Source organism: Pelecanus crispus, chromosome 2, assembly GCF_030463565.1.
Source record: "Pelecanus crispus isolate bPelCri1 chromosome 2, bPelCri1.pri, whole genome shotgun sequence".
In the NCBI taxonomy this organism is placed as follows: domain Eukaryota; kingdom Metazoa; phylum Chordata; class Aves; order Pelecaniformes; family Pelecanidae; genus Pelecanus; species Pelecanus crispus.
The window spans coordinates 18,987,309-19,011,866 of NC_134644.1; the positions used below are offsets into that span (position 1 = coordinate 18,987,309).

At 39.4% G+C, this 24,558-nt stretch overlaps 1 protein-coding gene across 2 annotated transcripts; it reads left to right on the plus strand.

The window, feature by feature from the left end:
• The first annotated feature begins 2,444 nt into the window (after nucleotides 1-2,444).
• On the plus strand, nucleotides 2,445-21,370 carry MASTL (microtubule associated serine/threonine kinase like). 2 transcript variants are annotated; one of them, XM_075705823.1, is made up of 13 exons: nucleotides 2,445-2,633; nucleotides 4,870-5,007; nucleotides 6,441-6,580; nucleotides 8,147-8,235; nucleotides 9,575-9,681; nucleotides 10,018-10,150; nucleotides 10,729-10,901; nucleotides 12,069-13,316; nucleotides 14,939-15,077; nucleotides 16,555-16,569; nucleotides 18,144-18,257; nucleotides 18,349-18,450; nucleotides 21,213-21,370. In XM_075705823.1, the coding sequence occupies exons 1-13, from the start codon at nucleotides 2,445-2,447 to the stop codon at nucleotides 21,368-21,370; spliced, it is 2,745 nt and encodes a 914-aa protein (XP_075561938.1). The 2 variants fall into 2 exon arrangements, with proteins under 2 accessions (XP_075561938.1, XP_075561937.1); XM_075705822.1 differs by lacking the exon at nucleotides 16,555-16,569.
• Nucleotides 21,371-24,558: the final 3,188 nt, after the last annotated feature.

The window sequence follows — 24,558 nt, forward strand, 5'->3', positions numbered from 1 at the left end:
GCGGGGCATCAGCAGGAGGATTGCCATCAGTACAACCACTGCACGTGGAACAGATCTGCAAGAACATGTGTCATTTAGATCACGTCCCTTACAATCACTACTCAAGATGCCTTCCTGAAGCACTGAAAATATTTTGCATGGAGTTAGAGCATACCGTATGTATAAAGAAACTTCTACAAATTAAAATATGTTATCAGTAACCTAAATACCATTACTCACATGCAGTTAAAATGTAATCTAAATGAAGATGTTATGGGCACATGCAGCTACATATGGCAGAATTTGGTCTTTGATATTCATCCTCCTTCTATGCCTTGTGCTATTTTTTCCATGTGCTCTCCAATTATTTTGGGGTTTTATTAGCGTTTTGTTTCTTTCACCTGACCACTGTTCTTCATTGTTCTTCCTTTCCTCACGGAAAGTGCCGTCCCACACCATCTTACACAGATTCCGATCAGCGCAACGACAGTGCTGCCTCCCCCTCCTTCATGCGCATCTCTTCGCTAGCACCCTCATGATCACCATCATGTGGCTCAGCTAGCTGATTTAGCAGAAACCTCACCCAACAACAACAAAAACCCCGAAAGGTGATGAACATTTACCTGGATCCACACCATGAAGCAGTTTTCCATACAGCTGTACAATGGCTAGTGTCACCTTGAGAGAAGGGAGAGAATGCACAGGTCCTCTCTTAGATGAGCTCAGGCTGTAGTGGAATGCACGTCGGCTGACAGCAGCATTTCACAACTGGCATAACCTGATGTCGGTGTGTGATGCCACCAAAAGGAGTGATCCCTCCTCTCAGCTGGGCTTCTCTGCTGAAATCACTGCAGACAAGACACAGCTAAACAAATCCTGCAGAGTTAAATGACAAATACAGCCAATGATAAATTGTATTTAGTACCATTATAGAAAGCCAATTTAAAAAATGGTTTCTACAGTTGCTCACTAAATTGCACTTATTGCTGGCATCTGTGGGATAGCAGCATTCCTTCACAAGTACAAGCAAGGCCTCCCTCCCTGTGCAGTATCAGATAGTAAGTGATGTATCTTGAAGCAAAACAAGGGCCCGATGAGGCTAAGCTACTGTGTAGAGCCCATAGATCTGCACTGACCTCTGGAGAGCTAGCTCCTTGCTGATGTAGGGACTGCAACAGAACAATTAAGATCAGTGTGAATGAATTAGGAACAGCAATGTATATGTGAAAGCAACATAAAAGCGGTAAGGCAAGGGTTGAAAGAATGACCGAGAGCACAACTCAGAGCAGTAAAACTGGTCAACACTCTGAACCATGCTGTGTAAACTGAGAGCAGAAGGCCTGCACTCTGATAAGGCGCTGCCACAGATGATTTGTCAGAAGGGCTGTGCTCTGGGAACAGGAGGATGGCAACAAGGTCAGAGCACGCTGTAAATGCTGTTCCTGTTCCCGCTGTCACAACAGGAAGGCAGAATGTAGCCATGGAGATACCCAAAGCAAAGAAACACAGAAAATGGGGAGCACCCCTGCCTAAGATTAATGGAGGCTGAAGTAACCAAGAATTGGAGGGAAGCAACAGGTCATGTTGTTCTAACTCCTGATCATAAAAGACACGCCCAGAAAGAAGTTTGTCATCACCAATCCAGAGGACGCCAAGAGCCAGTAAGGGCTCAACAGCGATAGTAAGGACTAGATAGGTAGCGTACTCTTGCGCACAAGCCATCCTGGCTGCGCCAATTAGACGCGCAGCTCTTGGAGCTTGTGAGTATCCAAGTGTGGGAAAAGGTGAGTGAAGCGCATGAGGAAAGGAAATTTTTAAGGAGTCCTTCTGATCAAGCTGGGAAGGCTGTAATGAGGCAATATGGTCTAGCCAGACATAGTGACAGCCTATCAGAAATACCTGCACTAGAGCAACACTCACAAACCTCAAAGCTAACATTGCCATCAACTTCATTCAGCTTGCCCATGTCAATAGTAAATATTTAACGCCTTCTGCTTGTGAGCAAAACTGAGCACACTGCTCACCAGATACCACCCACAGCAGCACCGCACGGGTAAGACCAGAGGCTGAGCGTCACGGCAGCCGCCACCACGCAGAAGCCTGCGCAGAACGGCAGCCATGGCGTCTCTAAGGGCGGCGGCGGGCGCGCTCCGCAGCGGCCACATGAAGCGCCCCAGCGTTGCCCGGACGCTTGAGCGAGAGGGCTGCCCGCAGCAGGGCCCTCGGCGGCCCGCCGCAGGGGAAGGCGAGGCTGCCAGAGCCCGCGACGAGCCGGGAGGCCCGGCGCCGCACCGCCCGCCCGCCCGCCATCACAGGCACCTCCTCACGGCCCCAACGCTCGCCGCGCCAGGGGTCTCGCGAGAGCACCTCCCTCGCGCCCCGCGCCCGCCCGTTGGCCGGTGGCGCCGCGGGGCGGGGCGGGCGCCGCTTTGAATCGTCGCGGGGCGCCAGGGCCGGGGCGCGACATGGGGACGCTGGAGCCGGCGGCTGAGGCGCGGCCGGAGGAAGGGGCCGCGACCACTGGCGGCCCGAGGCGCATCGAGGTTCCCCGGCCCCCCTCCATCGAGGAGTTCACCATCGTGAAGCCCATCAGCCGCGGCGCCTTCGGGAAGGTGTACCTGGGCCGCAAGGCGGGGAGGCTCTATGCCGTGAAGGTGAGGGGCTGCGCGGGGCGCCTCGCCGCCCCCGACGGCCCTCGGGCCCCCCCCTCCTTGCCTGGTGTCGCGGCGCGGCCGCCCTCCGCTTTCGTTTAACCCCGTGTGGGAAAGGGGCGTCCGGAGGGGAAAGGGAGGCCTGCCCCGACACGGGTGCCCCTGCCTTCGGGCGCTGCGGCTTCTGGGGAGCTGCCGCTCTTCTGGCAGGAGCCCGCTGCCTGGGAGGGCTGTTGTCAGCATGGCTGTGTTGAGCTTTCTCCTCACGTTCCTGTTCGCCCGGAGGCTTTGTTTAGGAGGCATCTGATAACGACAGCTTCTAAATGTCGAGAAAACTACGCCAAAAGCCTTCCAAAGCGTCAGCGCTTTTTGCTGCGTGCTTGTAAATCTTATAACTGAATCTGTTCAGCTGTCGTGCCACTGGGAGGGTGTTCCGCATTTGTTCGTGAATGAAAAGTCTGCTTCTCAGATGTATAAAGATAGCAAATTATAAAAAGGATTTTTGCTGAGTACACACTCAAAACAAAACTTGCATTTTCTATGTTGATACACAAAGGACTAAAAACTGGGCTTGTCAATAGTAAAAACTTTACCAATCCTTTGTGCGAGCTGTACTTTGCAATTAAAAGGATTATAACTGGCTGCATGGTACACAAAGAAAAGGAAATGTAAAAACAGTCATGTAAATTAGATATCGCTCTTCAGAGCTATATTTGTCTATTTACATGATTTTCTTATAAGCATTTTCAGGTGAAAGCTTTTGTATAAATCCTTTATCACTATTGCAGTGAAGTTCATGGATTGCTCGCAGCTACAACACTTAAACATGTGCTAAATATTTGTACAGTTAAGCGCTTATTAAAAGTGTAGTTCTATATATTCTGTGTATGCCTTGGATTTCTTTTTTTTTGTATCAACTTTGATAATAGTGATGGTAGCTGCAGAAACCAATTTTCTACACTTTAGGTGCTGCATATAGAGTGGTTCAATTGCATTGCTTTAGTATCTCACACAAGTTTATTGAAAGTATTGTGCCCTAAAAGCTTTTGTGAAAATCCTTTATCCCTGTTGCAGTGAGAGTTATGGATTATTCAAGCTACTGAATTTAACATATTGTAAATAATTTTAGTTAAGGTCAACAGTGACATAGAAGGTATCAAATTATGCTTCTTATGTCTTGCTATTTTTATATGTTATCAAATTCTGTTATTGAATGGTGGTGGTAGCCGTAGACTCAACTTTTTACAGTTGTGTTGCATAAAGAATGGGTAAACTAAACTTGCTTTAATATCACCATATGTATCTGGACCAAAGATGTTGAAGGTGGGCAAACTTCCAATGTGTATGCAATGCTTGCCTAAATACCTGTCAGCTATGCTATTATTCATCTTCTATTCAAGATTAATATTGAGTGGGCATCAACATATAGTGGAGTAATTCAATACAGCAATTAGAGCCTAATTCACAGTTAAGCTTGTTATTTCTTCATTGTGAGTTGCATACTTTTGAGGCTTCTTCCCAAGGAAACAAATATTTTTTTGGTGACTTGATTGTAAATTTTAAATCAAGAAAAATTCACTTGCTTTCTCTGCAAAGCTAAGAATTAGAGGCTGGAACAGTTGCAGTTTTGCTCTTGAGGATACCAAGATGGGATGGCTTATTGCTGCACTCTATTTTCAATCATCAGGCCATATATTTCAGTCTCTGAAGCAATGGAAAGACTTGCTGACCAAGCATATATCTAAGTATTGAACACTTTTTCCTGGTTCTTAGTTATGTACTGTGGATAAGGATTGACTTAGGGCAGCTTAACTTCACATACCACCTAAACACTCATTTTGTAGTTTGTGCAATTGCAGTAAATACTGGTAGTGTGATTTCCATTCAGGACTGAATTAGAAGGAGAGCAAGGTTCTCTAATAACCTGTGGCTTAAAAATCTGTCTGTATATGAAGTTATAGCTCTCTTATATGTATATATGTATGCAAGTTTGACATATAGAAATCATAGAATGGTTTGGGTTGGAAGGGACCTTAAAGGTCATCTAGTTCCAACCCCCCTTGCCATGGGCAGGGACACCTTCCACTAGACCAGGTTGTTCAAAGCCCCATCCAACCTGGCCTTGAACACTTCCAGGGATGGAGCATCCACAACTTCTTGATAAATGAATTGACTAAAGAACTGTGGGTTGAGCAAAGAAAAGAATGTTTATCTACTTGATTTTTGTTTTGTTTTTCAGGTGATGAAAAAAGCAGACATGATCAACAAAAACATGGTTCACCAGGTCCAGGCAGAGAGGGATGCATTGGCTCTCAGTAAAAGTCCTTTCATTGTGCACTTATACTACTCACTTCAGTCAGCTAATAACATCTATTTAGTGAGTACATAAATGGCTGTGGTGTTTTATGATAGTGTATGGACTAAAGAAACTATATTCATGTCTGAAAACATTGTTATGGTAGTGAGCATGTATTCCTTAGTCACTTTTACTTTCTTTCGCAGAATGGTTGAACAAGTGAAGTATTTCTCTTCCCGTGGTACCTTTAAGATCTTTCCACTTGTGTTCCCTTTTCTTACAGGAGAGTGTTTTCTAATAGCTAATCTGTTTTAGGAATATGTAGAAATCTTAGGGAAAACAAAACAAGAAACCATTCTGTTCAAGCAGAATCCAAGTAACTGAAAGATACCCTGTGGCTCACTCTAAAGGAAAACTGTTTTACCTTGTGGCCTGTGCTCAAAATTCATTATGGTATTTGGCCTAGATGACAAGAGGATAAGTCTACATGGAGCTCTGTGGAGTACAGTAGGACTTGAATATGGTTTTAATACTGTTTCCACATAAAGGTAGTATGGATTAAGACTGTCTACAATGAGTCTAGCGTAATTTGTGTGGTTTGCTGTAAGCACAGAGAGTGAACAGCTTGATTAAATTCTGAGGTGAGGTTGCTATGCACTCCTACAATGCATTTTGAGTGTAAATGAAGGCTTCTTTTCCTGGAATCTCTAACTGCTGTGTGGAGTAGAGGAGTTTAGGGTGAAGGATTTGTAAAGGAGATGTTGGGAGTCATATATATATATATATATATATATGTATATATAAAATAGTGTTGTATATTGGAATACAAGTTCTGGTGAGATTTCTTGATCAAAACCCTATTCTTGTCCTTGAAGAGTGAGTTTCTGAAACTCTGCTGACTTCTTCTATCTTGAATAGGACATGGGCCATAATAATGTGTGTGTTTACATAACTTTTTTGATGTGTGTATTTTTTTTAAACACTCTCATGTCTTAAATGTACAGTTGCTCTCACTGTATACATTTCTGGAAATTTGCACTTATTTCACAAGGCCTGGGTCTGAATTTAGTATTGTCTGTAATCACTTGCAAAATAAAATAATTGTGATACCTCTTCTGTAGAAATCAAAATATCAGTGGTCTTTGGCTTCAGGCCTTGAGTTTCACAGAAGTCCTTTGCAATTTATTTTCTATAATATAGAAATCTTTCAGAAGCTAATTAAAAGCTGACTACAGTAGTTTGAGAGCTGACTACAGAAAGTAGGCTAGGCAAAGAATAGAAAATAAGTAAATGTTCTATTAAAAAGAAAATGTTTCATGTTCTCTGTCATCAGAAGCTTTAATTATTTTATCCATGTGAAAAGTATTGTGTGGGAAATTAAGTTTGCACAAGGAAGCTTCTATCAGTTTCTGCTGTTTGAAATTATATTTTCCTAGGGGTGAAAACTATTTTATATTTTACTTGCAAATTTGAAAAGTGTTTGAAATGTTAAACTTAAAACACTTGAATGGCAGGTGATGGAGTACCTTATTGGTGGAGATGTCAAATCTCTTCTCCATATTTATGGATATTTTGATGAAGAAATGGCTGTTAAGTATATTTCTGAAGCAGCATTGGCTCTTGACTATCTTCACAGGCATGGGATAATTCACAGGTAAAACCTACTTTTTTTTTTTTTTTTTTCCCCTTACAAATAAGTATTTCTTAGTTTGGGTTTTTGATTTTTTTCACTTAAACACATAACCAATCACCATTTCATAACAACAGCTACCTCATTTGCTGGAGCTTCTGGAACCTCTTTTTGCATGTGTACACTGCAGCAATGTCATGAAACAACACCTAAAATAAAACCTGTCCAGATATGTTAAGCAAATATATATACTGCTTTCCTCTGCCTGCATGCTCTTCCCCCAGTACAGTGGTGTATTAGCAGCTATGTTGCATTCTAGGTCCCTTTTCTCTGTGGCTTTTAAATGACTGTTAGTTCAGGAACTCTCTGGATACTGCAAGCATGTATCTGTAGGACAAAGGGACGTTGGCTACTCTAATGCTCCTCCTGTAGTGAGAATTCTTTGCTGCATGTGGTAGTGCTACAGAGAACACACATGAAAACTTTTACTAGAGGTTTGCTTGTCATGTGCACTGTCATGTGTAGGAGCTACACATAAGTAAATGTTGTGATGGTAGTACTAGTGAAGAACACTTGTTAACCTGCTGAAACACGAAATGTGCAACTCTTGTAAAACCACCATGCATGTCACAAGGCCCGAGACATTTGTAGAATCATAGAATCATAGAATGCTTTGGGTTGGAAGGGACCTTTAGAGTTCATCTAGACCAACCCCCCTGCAGTGAGCAGGGACAGCTTTAACTAGATCAGGTTGCTCAGAGCCCCATCCAACCTGACCTTGAATGTTGCCAGGGATGGGGCCTCCACCACCTCTCTGGGCAACCTGTGCCAGTGCTTGACCACCCTCATTGTAAAAAATTTGTTTCTTGTGTCTAGTCTAAATCTATTCTTCTTTAGTTTAAATCATTATTCCTTGTCCTGTCACAACAGGCCTTGTTAAAAAGATTCCCCCCCATCCTTTCTGTAGGCCCCCTTTAAGTATTGGAAGGTCGCAATAAGGTCTGCTCGCAGCCTTCTCTTCTGCAGGCTGAACAACCCCAGCTCTCTCAGCCTGGCCTCATAGGAGAGGTGCTCCAGCCCTCGGACCATTTTTGTGGCCCTCCTTTGGACCCGCTCCAACAGGTCCATGTCCTTCTTGTGCTGAGGGCCCCAGAGCTGGACGCAGGACTCCAGGTGAGGTCTCACCAGAGCAGAGTAGAGGGGCAGAATCACCTCCCTCGACCTGCTGGCCATGCTTCTTTTGATGCAGCCCAGGATACGGTTGGCTTTCTGGGCTGCAAGTGCACATTGCTGGCTCATGTCCAGCTTTTCATCTACCAGTACCCCCAAGTCCTTCTCTGCAGGGCTGCTCCCAATCTCTTCATCCCCCAACCTGTACTGATATTGTACAATACTGATTATATTGTACAATATTTAGTGCTAGATATGTCTAATTATTTTGGTGTATTCCTCCAATTGGAATTTCTGCTGGCTAAGAGATGTTATTGAGAAACAGCTATAATCAATGTTTTGTACTCAGTGTTTCTGGTCAGTTAACTTAATATTGCTCAGTTGTCTTTTTGCTGACTTCAACTATATTCATTTCTTCAGGGATCTGAAGCCGGACAACATGCTCATTTCTAATCAGGGCCATATAAAGTTGACAGACTTTGGGCTTTCCAGAGTTACTCTGAACAGAGGTAAGAGTTGTTTGTATCCTTTTGGTTGCGTTAGAATGTATTTTTGTGTCATGTTCTTATATTCTTGAATGCTTTACATCCCCATAGAGGGCAGCTTTCAATTAAATAAGCCCAAATGTTGCATTAATATCTGATTTCTCATAGGTAATTACTGATAAGGTACATGCTAGTAAAGGGTCTGCTCTATGCATTGCACTTCAGAAGCTAAAATACTTATTCTCTGGGACAAGAGTGTATGAAATATGATCTAGAGCCATTTCTCTTAAGCGGTATGGATTTCAAAGTTTTCTATGAAGTCCACTAAGAGAATTCAAAGGGTGAATGAATAATTCTGGCTTTTTCTTGGTGTTTCTCTGGCTATTTCTGTCCTTCAGTCAAATTTCTCTGTCCTTGTATGTTTTCATTTCCAATCTGAACTGGGACCTTCCAGACATTAATGTGAGGGACAGGGGGAGGTGGTAAGTCTGTAACAGAAGATTATAAGTCAGTGCTTTAATATGAACATACTGGTTTCAAGTAGCAGAAAATATAGCTGAGTAGTCAAATGACTGGCACAGGCAATAGGCTGCAGGGCTTAACGTGAATAGCCAGTTCCTAAACTAGTTTGCACCTCCAAACCCTTAGCCATATCAACCAAACTAATGCTGCATAGCACCAGTTCAGTTTTTTGAGACAGTTGCTAGTGGGTACATCCTTTCTATATAGTTAAAGGAATGTAGAAATTCAGAGTTGTCTGTGGAGTTTCTGATTCATGGTTTTAAGAGGATAGAGGAAAATCCTAAGCATACTGTATTTTCTAGAATATACTGCTTTAATTGATAAGTTCTAATGGGACAGATTATTGATCTAGCTGAACATGCTATGTAAGCTATAAGCCTACTTACCTCTAGTGAGCAAAAAACGGCATCTAAAGTTAAATTTCCACCTATGAAAAATTTGTCCAGCTTTTTTGAGATGTCTTTGAGTGAGAAGGCAGGCTTTGAATCAAATTTACCATCTTAGCCCCTAGGCTGGAATTGCTACCTAAAAAACAAAGCTGGTATCAAGTTAGAAAACGTAACACTTACAACATAGTATGTTGGAAAAGAAATTGGACTTTTACAGTTTCTGTATTTATAAACTGTAACTTTATGATGGGTGTACAGGAAGAAACAGCTTGGGTTGAATAATAATGTATGGGTATGTCTTCTCTTGAATTTGGTGGCTTCTTTTGTTTATTTAAGTACGTGACTAATTTTTTTCCCCTCATGATAAAACTTAAATAAATGCCTGTAACTTTGCTTATTTAATACCAAAAGGAAAACCTGACCTGCTTCATATTTTTTTTGTCTGTTTGTAGAGATAAATATGATAGATATCCTTACTACACCATCAATGGCAAAGCCAAAACAAGACTATTCACGTACTCCAGGACAATTGTTGTCTCTCATCAGTTCTCTGGGTTTTGTAAGTAATTTTTGCTGTCTTGCAAGTACTTCATTATTTTAGTTTACTTACTATCTTAAATGTAATAATAAGAGTGATAAGGCTATTCTTGCACCTCTTCTGCCAGCTGGTAGAATGACGACTTGTGTGTTTCCAGTACCTTGAAGTTCTGAAGTGATTATCTTGGACTATGTTCCAAATTGCTGACTATCAGTTGTGCTTCAAAAAAATTTCATAAATGGGCATGGCTAAGCTCCAATGCAAACGTAATAAAGAATTTGTGAAGTTACACTCTCAATCCTGGATGTCTTGATCAGGTTCCATTAACTTTTAACTATGCTTCTTCCTGCCTGATAGTATACTCCTGTTGGAATGAAAATGCCAGGGCACAATTCAAGTCAGTCATCTGACAGTCTGCATGGAGTGGTTTCTCCCTTACCTATGGTCCAAAAGGAAAATACCCCTCTTTCAACTAAATTATTCAAAACATGTGAGTATATCAAGCCTTGTACTGTGTAATAGTCTGGCTGTAAGGTTGTGGTCTTTTAATTTTATGAGTAGCTTGGACCCACTTGATAAAAGGTGTGCTTCTATCAGTGTCTTGCTGTCTATTATTCCTTTAGTGCTTAAGGTCTGACAGGTTTTCACCTACACTAGTTACGTAATCTTCTGATTTTTTTTTTTCCTAATGCATAACCACTGAATTCAAAATGACCCTTTAAGACTTTACAGAAATAGTGTCAGTTCTTGGCATACTTTCATTAAAAATGATTTAATATAGCAATATGTGCTTTCATTTAAATTGTCTTATCTTGCTGCTTTTTCACTTCTAACCTGAAATGAGAAAGAGGGCTATTATGGTGTTAATGTTCATCTTGCTTTTAAATTCTTGGCAGGTGCCTAATTCAAAAAATGAGTGAATTGACTATGCAGGAAAGATGATGAGAAATTCTGATGTCATGCATAGCTTTCCATAACTTCCTTCGATGTGAAAGCTTGACGTAGTGAGAAGCTGGCTAATACATGTTGCCTGTTTATATCAACATTTGAATTTTTTTCCCTCTCAAGGTCTTGATACTTCTCAATTAACTCCTGTGATGCCAGTAAGAAGTTTAACTCCTACGCTACTTCAGTCAAGAAAAAGGTTTGGTACCTCTAGTACCAGTAGTCAATCACACATGTACCTGTCCAGTATGGAATTGGAATGCTGCAGCAGCTCCAGGTGGGAGAAAGATGTAGAGGTCAGGACTGTTTCATCTTCCCACTATAAATGAAAATTAGCTTGTACTTGTATATGCACTGTTGCAGATCTCTTCTACTTACTTCCCCCAGTTATTTCGAGCGTAGAGAAGCCTTCCTACAGGAGAAGGAGCAGGGGTTGTAATCCTTGCTGAGTAGGAGCTTTGGATCAAACTAGTATTATTTTTTTCTTCAAATGAATAGTAGTCCTGTGCAACATAACAGGCAAAGCAAAGGCCATTTAGCCTGCAGCAAAGGAGTGGAAGAGAAGGCTTCTACTGGGCAGCACTGGTTTAGCCCTATTCTTCACAAGGTGGGCAATGCTGGGAGCACTGTCTGTCTGGAAGCTGACCTTATCCCTATAGCTTTATTAGCTCAGCATGCAGGCAAAAGAATTTCTTTAAAAGGCAGAACTTGGGAAAAATAATAAACAAAATACACTTCAAACTTCTACTAGCTATTAAAAACTGAAAAAAAGTTTAAGGTTTAAATTACTGAAGGGTTTTGTATCAACTAACATAACACCAGTAATTATATCTGTTACAAAATACTTTCTCCTATTTTAAACTGTTAATGAAATTCTGCACAAATACAGACCTAAAAGAAAATGCCGCTGTGCCATGATTCCTATTTAGATTACACACAAACTTATGTTTAAAACAGTTTATAATTCTTTGTTTTAACTGTCAATTTCCCAAGGCCTTGTTTTTAGTATTGTGATACCAAAATAGTAGTAGTATCAGACTTTCTTTTTGTCATCTCTGAAGCATAATATGCCACAGTGTAGTATGATGGAGTTCTCAGTTTCCAAGAAACCCCAAACCAAAGAACTTCTGTAGATTAACTTCTTAACGTAGAATCACAAATATAGCTTTAACTGCTGTATTTCTTCATCCTCAGGCATTTAAAAATACTGCATTTACTATTGTATTCTAGCAAGCTTATTTTATGTTCTTAAAAAGTCAAATTATCAAATTATCCCTAATTTAGTTTTGAATTTTTTTGAATGTGTTAGGTCATGTTTGTCACTACTAGTGGTTATAAAGAATAAGTAATGCCAATTTGCAGTTCTTTATGGAAGTGGAAATAAGGTATTTTAAAGGACACATTTCTATAATGCTGTAATCCTATTTTTCTTGATACTCAAAACTTAATGTGCTCATTTGCAGCAAAGTGAAGATGAACTATGTTCTACAACAGGCAGGACAAGTAACAGTGGGTCAGCTCTCCTTTCGAATGTAGAATTACTGAATGGCAAAGGCAGTAAAGCTTTAAAGAAAAAAGAACTGGAGTCTGCCATTTCTCCCATCAGCAGCAATGATTCTGGCAATAGGCAGAAGCTGGGAAGTGAACATTCTGATATAACAGATACTCCTGTGACCACACTGGATATGAAAGGCATAGTCAGAAAATGTCTTTCTGAAAATAAAATTTGGGAAGAAAAACTCTTTGTAAATAAGAGAGATATGACTAATAAACCAGCAGAAACTTCCAATCAACAACAGTCACCTTCAAGGCAGAGTGAGCCTGTCAAGCCTATCAAAGAGGAAGAAATTTTTGAAAAGCCAGGTGTAAAAAGAAGCTTTGAGTTAGTTGACACTAGTCCTTGTCAAGAATTTAACTATGTTAAAAAAAGCAACGCAGAATATAAACGTGGCTGTCAGATCTCAGAATTTCCAGCAAACGAAAGGACAGGTTTGACAACAGAAATTCAGTCCTTAATGCTTTATGATGATGGATGCCTACGTGACACCTGCAGAAGCACCGAAGAAGTTAAGAATTTTATTGGTAACCAGCAAACAGTAGAAAAATCACTTACTCCAATTATAGCCAAAAATCTTATGTGTGATCTGGATGGAGACTACGAAAAGGATGATAAAAAGGAGTACATGAACTCAAGTTTTTTAGGCACTAACGATGAAAAACCTTTAGGAATCCTCAGTGTAGATTCTGATGTATCATTTCCTGAAATGTCTGTTACAGAAAGTCATTTGGAAAAGCAGCTTTTAGATTTGGACAAAAGTGTTAAAGACCTCTCCTTTGAGGAACCAAAACCAGAAGGCATGCTAGTAACATCGCCAGAGTCCCAAGATGCCTCACAAAGTGCAGAGGAAGTGCATACTGTCCAGGACTGCAAGCCATTGCATCATGAAAAGGATAATGACCAAAAACACATGAAAGAAACTTACCTTGACACACTAGCTTCTCCTTCAGAAAAGACAATGGAAGCACTGAATCTCTTAAAAAAAAATGCTGTTGTTTTTCGAAGTTATAATAGTCCAATTAATATATCCAATGTATCTGAGCCATGTAGCATGGCTTCCTTAGATATAATGGATCTTTCACCTGCTTGTAGTGGCTCTTACCCAACAGCTATTACTCCATTACAGAAAGGAAGGCCGTATAGGGTCTATCAGGTATGTAAGGACACATGTAGAATTTCTGTGCATGCATTAAACATTAGTGACGTGAAATTATTTCAGTTGTTAATTTAGGGGAAACTGAAGTTGTTTGAGGTGGTCTGTCAAAGTGACTTTTGCTGACAGGCTTTCACTTATTGCACTTGTGTGCCCGAAATTATAATTTCTGTAAGAATTTAGTGATAACTGTATGTCTGCTGGCTTGCCTCTGGTTCAGCATGCATTGTCTGTCCACCTCTGAGAAATCCTTTGCTCTTACAGTGAACTGGTAAAGAAAGCTTCTGCTATTTTGTCTCATCCTACTTTTAGTGCAGTGTGGTACTTCCTGTTTGTAATTATATGTCTCCTGATGTAATGGGAAGCCTTTGATTTATTTTTTTTATCCTGCATCCCTCCCAAGACAGTGTGCAAATGCTGTTCAGCTGCTAGTAACTGCTATTGTGCTTGCCACTTTCTTTTTTTTATCCTGGCAAAAGTGATGGTGTAATATATACTGTCAAGTACCAATTACAAGCCTGTTACAAAGATTGATGTAAACAGTAATAACAGCTTGTAGGTTATGAAGTTTTTGCTTTGGCCTTTTTAATCCTTCTGATAGTAAGTAAAAATCTTATTGTCCTAAAGTAAATTAGAGCCCCAATGTGGGAAAAGAAAAAGTATACCTTTCAATCAGTGTTTCCTGTTTCATTTTGGCATAGCTTTACAAGGTGTTGATCCAGTTACTTAGGTTCTAGTTATAGGATTTAAAGCTTTCTGACAGAACTGGCAGTGTGTTGAATGACTTGGTGTACCAAAAAGGGACATTCAAAACATTATTTTTGGGGAGGCCTTTTTTTCTCATGACTTGCCTGAATTGCTAGCTTCTGTTTCATCTGCATAAAACTTTAATTGACTATGAAACTTAGCTTGCATTCAGCTGAAATGGAGTCATAGTAGTATGCACTTCATCTCTTGAGAAATAAATGACCGATGGCATTATGTTTTTTGTAACTTAGACTTGAACAAGAGGATGCCTTTTTTTATATACTTTTGTGATTCTCTTTAAAATCACATTGTGATCTATTTTAATAGTGGATTTAATATTTGTATCTATTTTAATAGTGGATTCTGTAGCCTTTATGACATAGTGATAATGAATTGATCTCTGCTGCACTGAAGTTGGAAACAAAATTATACCAGATATATGGGAATTAAAAGTATATTGAAAAATAAAGATTGAGAGTCTCTGCAAAATAGTTTAGTAGTATCTCCAGGTCATAACAGGAGATTTTTCATTGCAGTCAGCCTATTGGCTGTGAGTATTTATTGATCTCTTTGCAAGCCTGCATATTTTATCTTCAAATAATGTCCCAAATTAATTTCAGAAGGTTTGTGTAGCTGTAAACAGTCACTAAGTCTAACCTGAACAGAACTTCACCTGCAGGCATTGTGCAATCCATAGGGTAGAGGTTAAACAATAAAGCACATTTCACACATACATTTTTCAGGGAATGTACATTTTGTGTCATGTTCTTGACTTGAACTTAAGTATCAACTTTTGTTCCTGTTAGTAAACCTGGAGATGGGAGTTTCTCAGCTGTTTTTGTTTGACATCTGAAATCTTTGTTGCACCTTTTAAGACACCTCATCAGGGAGATGCTGGCACACCATACAGGACTCCAAAGAGTGTAAGAAGAGGAACTGCCCCAGTAGAAGGTGAACGCATCCTAGGGACCCCAGACTACCTGGCACCTGAGCTGCTTTTGACAAAGCCTCATGGTAAGACAAACAAACCATGGAGTTTTAAATACTTGAAAGGTGACATATCTACATTTCTACATGTCTCTAGAGCTCTAAATCCTTGAAGCAATGCAACAGTGAATTCTTTACAAATACCTAGTGCTTAGCTTTTGCCAACATGCATGGCTGTGTGTGCTTCCGCTTCTCTTTCCATTTTTTTTTTTTTTTTTCACATATCTGGAGGGTTTGACTGTCCAGCCTTGCTGTCCAACCAGTCTTGCCTGCTGCTAATCTAACGGTTTGGAAGGTGTACTTAGGTAGCCTGAGACTCATATGTGGCTTAGGAATCACAACTTGGTCATCCTGAGTGTCCTTAAAGATTCTTTGGGGTGGGGAGGAGGAACTTAGTGAAGTTTAATATGAAAGGATTAAGCCTCCAATTATTCTTCGAATGTATTCCATGTTTATAGATATTAGTGTTATGTGTGTCCAGACAAGTTTGTAAAGTTCCATTAAAATAAGTTACTGAGTTGAGTGACCTCATGAAACACTTATGATTTCTGGCAGGATCTTCCATATAGGTGGACAGTAGTAGCCATCAACTATTTTTTTGCAAAATACTGTAAGAAAATAAAATAGCACAACTTTGAAGTGCATATATTTCTTTGGCTCAAATTCCAAGCTCCACCGAGATCAACAAAAAGTCTGAAATATTCTCCTGCTAACTTGCAAGAACCATTAACAAAAATAAATGCAATGTATACCTGATACATTTGTTGTATTTATTACACTTTATTTCCATCTCAAAAGTATACTTTTATTTTGTAGAGCTAGTAGTCTTAGGAAAACTATGAGGGATATGAGATCTTCATTGAGAAATACTGATTAGTAATCTGTGGAACAGCAGAATTCTGCTGTATGCAGCCAATATACATTAACTAAAACTGCATGAAGAGACTTAACAATTTAACTGTAACAACTAAAATTACTAAACATATGTAGTTGTTGTTTTGCACTTCCATTTACAAATCCTTGTTATTTGGCAAGCATTAAAACAGGATAATAGTTTGGAAATGTAATCAATGCTACTTGGACAATGTGAAACTTGGTTGCAAGGTGACTTGCATGCAATTATTGAGTGTTTTCAGGACTTCAGTGATAACTTGCAAAGAGTCTGGGTTTTATGTCAGAAAATGACAAGTCTCCCATTACCTTCAGTGAGGCCAGGGTTTTCTGGCTTTGAAACTCAAAACTTTCCCTCATTAAGTATTTCTGGTGTTGTTAATTTGCTTGCAAATGTAGTTGTAATCCTAAACTAGAATCATGTTACAAAACTACTTTATTTCTGTTTCTAGCTTAGATTTAACATTGCCATCTTTATTGTTGAGTTACTACCTTAAGAAAAAAAATTGTATTCCTGTGCCTTCAGAGATTCATACTTGATGTTTGTATTTGTTAGGGTTATTTTTTTTACAATAATTGTAATGTTCTTGCTTCGTTGTCTTTTCATATGCAGGGACTCTGATCTCTGGTGAGTTTGCTATATACTGTGCAGAAATGGAGTGTTCAGCCATAACTGAACAGTCAAAGTATAACTAGATCACAATTTCCAAGAAAATTGTTTGGATGAACAATTTTTCTATATAGAAAGATATGTCCAATATGCACTCCACGTAAGAACGTGTGCTACTTCTACAGAAGGTTCAGGAAACAGCAGTATCACTGTGACTAGGCTATCAGAAATCACGTTTAAGCCTGTACTTCAGGAGTAAAGTCAGCATTCTTGAAGATACTGTGTAACAGGAAATAAACCAGAGGCACTTTTTCTCATTGCTTCCTTCCACTATGCCATCAGTCTGAGTTACTCTGTGTATGGGTGAAGAAGGCTCAGAGGCTCAAGACCTGGTATTTCAGTTTCTTGCTTCAAATACTGATAGATGTGATTTAGTAGGGATATGGTAGGAGTTAATCTAATCTTTAGTTAAACTTTGAGTGGAGAAAAATTGGTGCCGAAACCTGTGTTACTACGTTGTTCAGAGTTGTGATCTTGTTAGACTTTGACTGAAGCTGGGAATATTTTATCTGAACATCCAAGTACCTCTAACAACAGTGGATGTGTTCTCACTGCTTTGTGCTTAGCTCTGTGGGGCACTCTTACTGCTGTTAAAAGTTGCTAAATTGCATTAGATTACTAGTTAAAAGTTTCAGTTTTCAGCATTTCTAAACTTAATCAATAGTGGTTTTGAAATGGCTCAAAACATTTGTTTTCTTAGCTTGGAGGTGTCTTAATTTTTTTATATGCCAAGAAAAACTACACTCACTTTCTTGCAAAGATCTTTTTGCACCAAGTGTGGTATCTGTTCTTTATACAGTGGAGTGAGCATGGCTTAAAGATGCAGGAAGCTTAGAATGCATGCAGGGGTGTCTGGGATTGCTTTGCCTGCTTGTTTTTAAGTAGTTTAATAAGATGGGTTTGGTTTAAAAAAAAAAAAAAAACCCCAGAAAAACCCTGGAATGTGGAAAACCAAAATTATTTAATAACAAAGGGGAGATAGCTGGTAACTATGCATTGCTCTAATCAGCTTTAGTGTAATGGAAAGTAATTCCAGCTTCTTGTGTGCTGGCTTATTCTGCAAGCTGTCTTCAATATTTTGATATAAACTTAGACAAATTAAAATTAAGTTCAATAGTTTGAATTCTTGGAGTTGTCTCAAAGAACAGAGAAAGATACATGTTACAACATGGAGCATTCATCCAGGCTCTAGAGCAGTTCTTAAAGACAATTCTTTCTTATCACAAAACAATCTTGGAGAAGTCAGGTCCTGGAATTCTCTGTGATGGGAGTTGATAATTAGGTTGTTCTTAAGAGCCCCCTTGCTTTTATCAGTAAACCCTGGTATCATCTATAACAAATTAAGGAGCAGACTGGCTTTAAAAAGCCATTCTGCATGATTATTAAGTACAACTTCTTTTGTCTCTTCCTTGTTTCCAAGAAACTTTGCAGGATTTAACACTCTTAAATTTCTGCCATGGCTGATCTTCAAATCCTTTGCAAATATCATTAAACCTATGTGTTAGTGTAATGACCTGGATTTCTCTTACCAGGTTCTGCTGTAGACTGGTGGGCCCTTGGAGTTTGTCTGTTTGAATTTCTAACTGGAATTCCACCTTTTAATGATGAAACACCAACACAAGTCTTCCAAAATATTTTGAAAAGAGGTAATCCGTTTCGGTAATTGGGGAAAGTATGTATTTCTAACATTTGTTTTATGGTTTGAGTTACTGACACAGCTGCATCTTTTGTCTGTAGATGTTCCCTGGCCTGAGGGTGAAGAAAAGCTGTCTGATAACGCCCAAAATGCAATAGATATTCTTCTGACAATTGACAGTACCAAGAGAGCTGGGCTGAAGGGTTAGTATTAAAATTCTCTTGTGTTCTTTGCAACTAATTAAAAATTTCAAAGTGGTGATGTCTTCCTCCTGAAATGTAGACTAATAAACCTTAATGCCTATTTAGGTTCCATGTATAGTGCTAGAACACTTAACAAGTTGTGTTGTTTTGGTATTTCCTGTGGGATTTTTGCCCTTTTGAATGAGGACATCTTTTGGAGGAGTGTGCTGGTTTTTTATTAAACTTTTGTTTTGCTTTAATGCTGCTTTGCTATGGATGGTCAGTGTTTGACATCTGATGTACCAAAGTTCACTCTTATCAAACTCGGTTACAGGTAATTTGGGGTTTTTGACCTAACTGATTTCAGGAAGCTTGATTAAAAGCCTATAGTTTGGGAGGGAAGCCCCCTACAAAAGTTAATTCAAAGCAGCTTTTTCTTCGGAATCAGCCTGCCTTTACTGAATGTATAGGGGAATACTGAGTTAAGCAATATATACTATACAAAGTCTATATAATTTTTTCCCTTGTAGAAGGACTTTAAACATTTGCTGTTGTAACAGTGACCATATTTTATAGAAAAAACTGATAGCATTAAGAAAGCCTAGAGTGAGATGTTTTGGAAAGAAGAAGAAATCTTATGAGAAAACTGCCCAAAAAATCACTAGAGAAGAAAAATTATTATAGAAATGCTTACTCAAAAGGGACTAAAGGCTAGAAGCTGAAACCAGGCCAATTCAAATTAGAGAAGGCACACAGTTATAAATTAAGATCATGATGTCAATGGGGAATTCTGTGGCTCTCTAATGCCTCCCAAGAAGCATCTAATGTGTTTAACTAAAACACCTTCTAATTAAGACAAGTTATTGTCTTTATTACTGATGAAATCTAGTTGCCTGTCATGCATAGAAATTTAAACTAGATGACATAATGGTTTCTTCCAATCTGGAATTCCTGGAAATTCATTCTTTGTCAGGATCTTTAACTGTATCTGATCTCTTTATCCAATTTATAGGCCACTGAAGTGAAGATGGATGAGTAGCTTTCAGGACAACCATTAAGTAGGACGAGAGGAAATGGGCTTAAGCTGCGCCAGGGGAGGTTTAGGTTGGAAATTAGGAAAAATTTCTTTACGGAAAGGGTGGTCAAGAATTGGAACAGGCTGCCCAGAGAGGTGGTGGAGTCCCCATCCCTGGAAGTGTTCAAAAAACGGGTAGATGTGGCACTCTGGGACATGGTTTAGTCCAGTCTACCCTTGATTGGCTTAGAGTAGACTTGGTAGTGTAGGTTAATGGTTGGACTGGATGATCTTAAAGGTCTTTTCCAACCTAAATGATTCTATAAGTCTTCTTTATTGTAACTGAGTTTCCATCACTGCCATCTTCTCCCCCCTCCCCAATATGCATGCTCTCCCTCTCTCTGTTTCTCCACTGTGAAGCCTAACTTGCTGAGAAATCCCAGTCATGTCCAGTGCTGTGCCCCTGTGAGTTCAGCCTTTCTAGATAAGAGGAGATTTAAAGCAGTATTTGGCAGAGAACACTGGTATCCAAAGTTTGGGTTTGGGTTCTGTGCCCCCCCTCCCCTTTCAAAGTCATGGGCAGGAGCTGACTGCCAGCTATGGTACACATTAATACTTCTTTGAAGACGACATGAAGTCTGCTCACCTTTTCAGCTGAAGACAGCTTTCAGTACGTGAGAACTTAAGAGCAGAACTACATACCATTCTGAGACAGTGGGTCTGTGCAGTGTCCTGCTGCATGTATGGTTGCTGAAGCTATTAGAGTTAGAAGACTAACCCTCTGACTTATTGCCTTTTGTCTAAAATAAACTCTAATATTGTGTTTTATTATTTCTACATTTCCTGATCAAATAATATGCAAATGTTAATGTCTTACTGTCTATCAGCTAAAAGCGTGTGGTATGTGCTTAGAATTAAAATTTGTAGTGGCTGTTTGTCTTCGTCAAACTTCCACCTCCTTCTAAATGTAAATTTTTGTTACCTGTCCTATTATTTTTTCTATTTGCTTTTGATTTTTGTGGTGCAGGTGATAAAAACATGGGTTTGTATCCTACTTGGCTGAAAAGGTGCCTTCTTGGATTAAGTCAAAGTAGCAAAGTCACTTTCATCAGGGAGTGGTGTTTCCAGGAAATGCAAAAGGCACATCAGACCCTGCATGCCAGGAAGTTGCCTTCTGGTCAGAATGGACAGGGTGGGGGAGTTCTCCTTGTGTCTAAGTCTTGCAGCTTGGTTAGCTATCCCAGCTTCAGGCTGTGAAGGAGGAATCTGGTGATCTGTGGTAACTTCACCGTAAGGGTGTTCAGACTTCTGCGTCTGGTGGCAGGCTGAAGGGGACTGTACAAAGCAGAGGAGGACTGCTCCATGAGCTAGCAAACAGCAGGTGGCCTGGAGTGGAGAAGGGTGGGAGTGACCCCCACATGTCTACTCAGGACAGAACTTTGTCAAAATTAAAAACCAACTTTGAAGTGATGTGTAAAATGTCTGTGGTGCTGTATCATGAGCAATGCCCCTAGGGCACCTCTGATCCGCTATGTGTGCTGTCTAGAATAGGTTCCCCAGCTTGGGGATGATGGCTAGTTGGCATGACAACAGTTTGATCCCACTGAGGTTGGGGGTAATCAAAACCCAATTTCAACTTGCACTTCTGTGAATTTCCAAAACAGCAAAATAGAGCAAGTCTACTGACAGCTATGCATCAAGTGAACAAAGTGATGATGGGGCTTGGACAAAAGGAAGTTTATAATGCTTATATGAACTTCTGTTTCAGAACTGAAACATCACGCCCTCTTTCATGGTGTGGACTGGGATAATCTACAGAATCAAACAATGCCATTTATACCTCAGCCAGATGATGAAACTGATACCTCCTACTTTGAAGCTAGGAATAATGCTCAGCACCTGACTGTGTCTGGATTTAGCTTATAGCATCAAGATAAGTGAATTTTCTCCATGCTTTTGCACACTTACAGGTAGTCCTATAACACTAGTTTGTCTTAACTAAGTTTCCTTGCCAAATTTACAGTGTGTTTTAAGTTATCAGCCTGTTTCTATTATCGCATCCTTTATTCTAAAGTGAAACTACTGTACAAAACTTAGCTGGTACCAAGTGCCTTCATGCTACTTCTTATCTCACTTACTGCACCTTACTGAGAGGCCAGAGCATTGTATTTCTTGGAGCTAATAACACTTGGCAATGATGGGGCTTTTTTTAACAGCAATGAGTAACTCCAGTTAGGAGGTGTGAAGTTATTTCCCAGTTCAGCATACTAGGGAAAGAACACAAATGCTTCTTGTATCTAATTATAACTTATCTATTGGTGGTTCAGTGTGATGGCAGTCTTGTTTGGGAGTAGTCCTTTCTGACCAGTTTGGATATATATCTGCTGTGTAAAACTGATGTTTTTATTCAAGGTGGAAAATTGAAATCTTAATGCAGCATTGATACATCTTACTTCTGTTTATCTTATCCCAAGAAGGGTTAACTTTGAACAACACTGTCTCTTTTAACTCGGCTAGATGTGGCATGTGAGATTGACAGTAGTTCCACTGGTTATTATCCTTTCCTAGACAAATGGAATAGGGAAAGGACACTTGGGGCAAGTCTGTTTAAATTGTTGCATTGTAACCATTTACACTATAGGAAGATGGACTGAACCGCATACATTTTAGCAATTGCTTATTTTAAATGGAAAATGCTGAGTAATGTGTTTGAGCTTACTCATGTCAGATGATAGAAAACAAAAAAATCACCTGAGTGTTAGCTAACAAGTGAAGTATTACTCATACTGAAGCTGCTATATATTAAAGACTATAATGCATTGCAAATTAACAGACTGTTGTTCTGTAAACTCACAACCAGTTCTTAGCTTTTACTAGAACTTAAGTTACAAGTGTATATTCAGTATTAAAATCCTAATTAGGGGGAAGTATATTTAAATCTATTTTCAAGTGCAACACACAACTTACATCTGCTAGGTTTTAGAGGTTTGTTTGCAGGTAATTCTGTTTGAATTAGCTTCAGTATTTTTCTTGCATAGGTATCTTTCTCAGCTGACTTACTAAAGATTTTTATTTTCTAGGTTTTTACTTTCTAGATAAAGATCAGTTGTGCTAGATGGTGGTGCCAGCCACAGTGGCTGTGTGCCAGAAGCCAAGCATTTTGATAGCAATTTTTGCCAAGTGGCTTTCAAGTCTCATGAACTTGACCCTTCTTTCAGGGGAAGTGAGTTGTCCCTTCATTGCCCTGCTTCCTGGAAGATGAGATTTATTGATGGAATTCTGAGCAAACAGTGTCTGCTAGGCTTCCTGCTGTCCCCTCAGGTAGCTGGGGAAGGAAGGGGAATAGTGGGGAAAAAGGAAGTTTCCTAGGACCAAAAGAGAGCTAATTCTTAACAGCTCAGAACAACAAATCCCAGCTCTAGGTGTGATAACTCAGAATGAAACAGAATCTGGGCAAGTTGCAAAACATACAGTGACTCTCACCCCCTTTGCTAAGGACTTCAGTTTCAGAAAACTTCTAAATTGTTGAATCTTACTGAAATTAATGCTATGTGAAAAAGGTGCAAGCAATGAAATGTAATACATTACTGAAGCAGTATCCATAGACAACATTCTCTGAATATAAGTTCTTTAAGCATTTTTCCTGTGTATAGTTAGAATATATAAATTAGAGGAGGAGGAATACCTTAATTTAAGTAATCACTGGAATTTTATGCAATTTATTCTTCCATTTTTAGTAATGTGGTTTAAGAAAACTAGTCTTACAACAATGAATCTCAGTTTCATACTGAGGAAAATACCCTAAAATGTGTTAAGAAATAACACATGCTGAACACCACAACAGCGCTTTGTCTTCAGTACTTTACAAATAGTTACAACCCATTCCTATTTTGCAGGATAACACATTCCCTTGAGGGCAGGAAAAAATTAGTTACAGTGGTATGACATTTCAAGGGGTTAGAAGTTATCTTTTAAAATAATTCTTAATCAGCTACAAAGGTCAAGTAAGCTTCTATCTAAACTTCTTGACAATCACAATGAACTACAAGTCTTTTAGGTAATCTAATGCTAGTGTATATAGTTAGAGATGATAGTACACTAAAACATTAGGCATAAAGAATCTTGTTAACTTACTGTTGTTTTTTTTTTTAATAAAAACCTCAAGCCGCCTTATAAAAAAAAAAAAACCCTTATTCTAAAAGAAAATTATGCTTCTACCATAGTTTTATAATGCAATACAAAACCAAATTCTGTAGAACAATAAATAGGCCAACTGACAAATTGGAATGTTTAATGTAAACAGTTACCACTACACTGCTGTCTAGAACTGCTAAATTCTGCACAATTAGCACTGAAGCCTTGCAATATCCCATTCTCTTCAGTATCTTGGATTTATCCTGATCACAGCAAACATGGAGTTAAATTAAAAAAGTTGATAGTTGGGGTTTGTGGTGTGGTTTTGTTTGTTGTGGGTTTTGGGGAGGTTTTTTTGTGGCTTGTGGTTTTTTTTTTTTTTTTTTTTTTTTTTGTTAAAAAGGTGAATCCTAGCTTTATTCTTCAATATGGAATTCCTTGTCAACTCTTAATCCCATTGTTTTTGCCCCACTTATTGCCCGACTTCAAATGCTACAGGGAGAAGTACAAAAAGCTGTAATGTAGTAACTGAAAGATTTAAAGTTTCTTCTCATTAGTAATAAACTACAACTAGTTGTGTAAGCTAGCAAAAATTTCTGGTCCTTAGGAGCTGTGGAATACAACTTGGCAAGTACTCTAGCTGTTACAAGGTGTTTCTTGAAGGCCTAAACTTTCTTTCTCTAAACTCTGTAGCTTCCAGGTTATCTTGGGAGACAGTTTATCTGCACACAAGTGTACTTAAGAACTGTAGAGAACAGTAACTGTCATGCTTATACAGGAATAGCAGTCTTGGACAACTGTTACTACCACTAACTTGCTGTTAGGCTCACCTATACACCGCACAACGTTTGGAGGCCAAGATACTGGAATGCTGCCATGTGTTCTTGAGCTAGTAGGTTCCAGTTTCATCATGATCAGGTTCACTGATGATTACTCTATAACAAAATGCATTCCCTTCCTCTTTACTATGTTCTCAAAAA